The sequence below is a fragment of the Hippoglossus hippoglossus genome, chromosome 24 (genome assembly GCF_009819705.1).
Source record: "Hippoglossus hippoglossus isolate fHipHip1 chromosome 24, fHipHip1.pri, whole genome shotgun sequence".
Classification (NCBI taxonomy): domain Eukaryota; kingdom Metazoa; phylum Chordata; class Actinopteri; order Pleuronectiformes; family Pleuronectidae; genus Hippoglossus; species Hippoglossus hippoglossus.
The window spans coordinates 587,900-592,500 of NC_047174.1; the positions used below are offsets into that span (position 1 = coordinate 587,900).

The window sequence follows — 4,601 nt, forward strand, 5'->3', positions numbered from 1 at the left end:
TACTTAAAAAAAAATACATTTTAACTTCTAATACCAATAAATATTTTAACACATTTGTAACCCATATTTTTGAGTAATGAATTTATCCTCAGGGAATATGTTTCAATTTTCTAAATTTAAGTCAGGAAGGGTTTAATTGTCTTGAGGTTATTACATCAAACCCATTTATATTCATTTATCAATCAATCAATCAAATTTTATTTGTATAGCCCATATTCACAAATCACAATTTGTCTCATAGGGCTTTAGTATCCTTTAGTATCTTGGTGGAAACTTTTACCTTCAAAGAGTAAACCACTACATTTCTAATATTCTGATGACAGCCTCCTTGTCCAAAGATCTCGTTACATGTCACAGAAGTAAACTGCGTCATTTGTTGTTCTTGATTCTACAGCTCAGGTTGTTTCAAGACCCATCAAGGAAACAGATATTTGAAAAAAGAGACAACCACAACAAGGTTGTGACACTGCTGATGGATGTGAAGGTCAGAACGGACTGGAAGCAACACACACACATGTTGGAAGCGATACGTGTCACACATGGAAGAGTCAGGACCATCGGCACCTGACCAGCACTCACCCATGGGGAGAGTTCCCTTAACCAGTTTCCAAAGAATGACACGAGTGATAATCCATCAAGCTCAGTGCTCTGCCTGTCATAACTGATGGAAGGCTACAGTGTCTCTCTGCACTTGTATACTGAGTTATGTGATGATCTATATTATTTACATTGTTGGCTGTTATTTACATCACGTGAAGACTTATTGACACTTTACAAATCTGCTGATAAAAAGCTGTGTAGGTCCAATGTTGGCCCTTCATCACTGAACGAAGTCCAGAGAAGAGGCATCGTATTGATTCGATGAGCTGTGATGCAGTTAGTGCATCGTTAAACAGACGGGAGAAATAATGCTTCCAGGGTTCCTAAGAGTGGGAGTATTACATCTGAAGCACGGGTTTCAGGAATCCTCACGCTGTCACGGGCCATCTTGATCGAGACAGTTGGGCTTTCCCAATCTCTACTCTGACCACGGTTTCAGTTTATAGTGGCACCATGAAGCTGACACCTCTTTCAGTCATCAGGTGGAAAAAAGAAAACCAGGAAACCTTTCATCCCTTCCCCTAACGATTCAGAGTCCGGTACATATTCTCTGGCCATCACGTCCATACAAGACCCACTGATGGAATAGGACTTGGGGTAATCATTCTATAGTTAAGGGCAAAAAACACCTGACGAATATTTCAGACTTGCCAGCTCTGACGTTAGTGCACATTCTCAAATTTCTTTGTTCAAGTCACTCTCGATGGACCACTGAGGAAGATTCGCTCTTTCGTTAGCTTCCTGTTTCACAGGAGTAGCTCACTGTTGAAACTGGCAGAAAAACTGTCTCGTACTTTCACCCTTTGCTGTTGTTTTTGTGTGCATGTGTGTGTTTGTGTGTCTGTGTCATTGGTTGTTGAGATAACCAAGCCGCCGGCAGAGTATCTCAAATATCTCAGCAATACAGAGAAGTATGGTTATCACAGTGAAGGTGTACATGGCACTGAGGAAGATGGTCTTTTCAAAGTGTTCGGGCACCATGCACTTAGTCACATTGAAGGTCTTTTCCAAAGCACTGGCGTCACACATGTACAGTGGGTGGACCTGGGGGGGGGGGGGGGGGGGGGGGGGGGGGGGGGAGAGAAACATGGGGCATTAATACTGAATTTCCAAGTTGTGCAGTCACTATATTACTCTCTGATTAATATATATTACACATGATATTGGAGCCGCGTTGGGACTGTGTCCTACTCTATCTCTCTCTTGACTCGTAGCAGGTATCTCATACAAATTGATATCTTTTCAATCTTCATGGAAATGTTCACCATTGGAGACAAATCTCAGGACTATCTCAACATCTGAGCTTTCTGTGAAAACTTTGACAAGCCACTGATATGAATCCACTGTTGAACTGCTGCTTACAACAGGACAAAGCTGTTGACAGGATATAGGGGATATTCTTTTGCTCAAATTACTCATGATAAGCAACTTGTAAAGGGACGAGTGGACACACGGATATGCCAGTGTTGCACTCTTTCATAAAGTTTTAAAAAATGGACAATTGACAGACCTGGAAGCCAAAGAGGTGACTTTGCAGCCAGAAGGCGATGACCTCCAGAATGATGCGTAGGAGAACAGAAATGATATAGAAGACGGTGTAGATGGGTCGTTCAAGGATCTCCTCCTGGTCAATGTTCTTACAGGCTGCGTAGAGGTGGAACACTGCGCCGGGAACTAACACTGTCACCAGTTGTAACGCCCAGAAGACCTGGAGAGGGCAGAAATACGGAAGTGGGAAGTGAGAAAAGCCTGCGGAATAAAGGAAAGAATAAAGGGATCATGAAATAGATAGTTCAGCGACTGCTGCAGTCGTTCATCTCTAAGAAATTACATTTTCTACCAATATGAAAGAGCCGTCATGCTGGTAATGACCTGTGACTGTTTCCTGACTGCAAATGTTACCGGTGGAGGAGTATTCAGAATCTACCTGATCCATTTAAAATACTGCATCTTGATAGTACTGATAGTACTTGATACAAAGCTGATGATTAAACTATTTCATTATAGTTTAGATTAGGTCGGTAGCACATGTGATCTTATGGGTGGAAAACAGATACACCGTTACCTGTTGAAGGAAACTGGCTACAGTATTTTGGTATAAACCATATTTTGTCTTTACTACTGCATAAGACAACATGCAATGTTCTGTGTTTGAGTTTAGATCACTAAGCTATAGTTTACCACAGGCTAGCGTAACCAGGCTATGCACTTTCAGTCTAAAGTGATTTAACCGTCTGTTAGCATAACCTTTGATAAGTAGATTTATCTGCAGTTGTAGATCAAAAAGATAGATGACAAGACAGCTCCCAAAAGTGAAGCTAAAGCATCTTGATCGCCCCCTGGTGGCTGGCTGCACAGACTCCACCATATGAACTTGAGTCCCTTAGTTGAGTTGAGTTGAGTTGAGTTGGGTTGAGTTGAGTTTAGTTGAGTGTAGTTGAGTTTAGTTGAGTTTAGTTGGGTCCTACCTGGGGTGTAATGGGTCTGAACTGGTTGTAGCAGTAGAGGTTGAGCTCTCTGCGATCAGGGTCACAGCTGAAGTGCAGTGCCTCATTCCCGTAGACAGCGAAGCCAAGAACGCCCAAGAAGAACATCCGCACCGAGCCGAAGAACAAGGTGTGGAACTGGCCTATCACCGTAGGAGGCCTGAGCTGGAACAGAGACACACAAACACACACACACCAATACACAGAGACACACAATCATACAAAGTGCACGTTAAATAGGGACACACACAAGCAAGACAGCATAGACTCTCATATGTGCACATACAGACACATTTATAATGTAAACAACCAACCATTCCCATTTTAATGGCACAGACATGCAACACACACACACACACACACACACACACACACACACACACACGAGAAAACAACCTCTGTCAGCCAGATGAATGCAGCTGCACCAGCGTCTCACTGTCCTGAAACAAAACCCGTTGAGAGGAAACATTTCCCGTCGCTCAACCTCCTCTGTTCTGACACCAAGTCGTGTTTATCAGGAGCGAACGCCACGCTCACAAAGCAACGCGTCTCTTGGTTTTCAAACATGTCGCTCGTGACAACGTGAAAACAGAGGCAGGGAGAAGAACGTTTAAAAAGACAAAACTGAACACAGATCAATGTCAGTTCATTTTCCGCCTCCAGGGGGAGAATTGTTCCACGTCGCTCCTTCGTTACTGTCAAATCCTGAAAGGTACAAAGTGGTTGAAAGTGATAATAAAATCCACACAATCAGCCTTTGTGATCTACTTACGCATCCTTCATAGAAGTTTTTGATGTAGTTTAAAGACATGGTTGACTTGTTGACGTCCCCTGTTTAACTGCGGGGCTGCACTGGGCCCTCATGGCCGGTTTGCTGCTGGCACCAGTTAAAGGGCCTCCCACGGTCCAAAATCTCCAAATGAACCCCCTCTCCCTGTGTCCCGAAAGCCCATGTCAGTGCATATTTTTTTTGCCTTTATCCCTCCATCAATTGACTCGCTCAGTAGAAAAAGGACAACAGAGACTGAGGGGCCAACAATGGCCTGGGAGGGCATGTGCTCCCTGCATTATAATCCCTATAGAACTATGTCAGCGAAAAAACCACCTCCTGACGCACACAATGCAGAGAGATGGCAAAAACATGCAACAAAAATACAATGCACCTGGTTGAGTAAAGCAACATGGGAGCTCAGCTCAAAGGAACGGCTTTGAGTTTTAATGTTAAAGTTATACATTTTGAGCTTCATTTAGAAAAAGGTTGAGAGAAACTTCTTTCTTTAAATGTGATAAATCCATCAGTTCTTGTTATTTTGATCATTTTGGACACAAATCTTAATTCCTTTGTTTGGTGGAATATTTCTATGATCAAATATCTAATATCTAATATATTAAAAAAGACAAAAGAATGATGACAACACACCCTGCACTGCAAACACTTGTGGAAGAGCATTGAGCTGCGGTTGTTCCCAAACTGTCACAGCAAGAAAAGTCACGATCGAAACTCAAACTCCAAAA

At 42.7% G+C, this 4,601-nt stretch overlaps 1 protein-coding gene across 1 annotated transcript in view; it reads right to left on the reverse strand.

The window, feature by feature from the left end:
* Positions 1–1,395: 1,395 nt before the first annotated feature.
* Positions 1,396–4,601, reverse strand: part of cx23 (connexin 23) — a 3,404-nt gene continuing 198 nt past the window's right edge. Inside the window, exons 2-4 of the mRNA XM_034580721.1 lie at positions 3,069–3,251; positions 2,111–2,308; positions 1,396–1,644 (exon numbers count right to left, since the gene is read on the reverse strand). Of these exons, the coding sequence (XP_034436612.1) occupies positions 1,447–1,644; positions 2,111–2,308; positions 3,069–3,251 (579 nt within the window). The 3' untranslated portion in view covers positions 1,396–1,446. The remainder of the gene's footprint in view (positions 1,645–2,110; positions 2,309–3,068; positions 3,252–4,601) is intronic.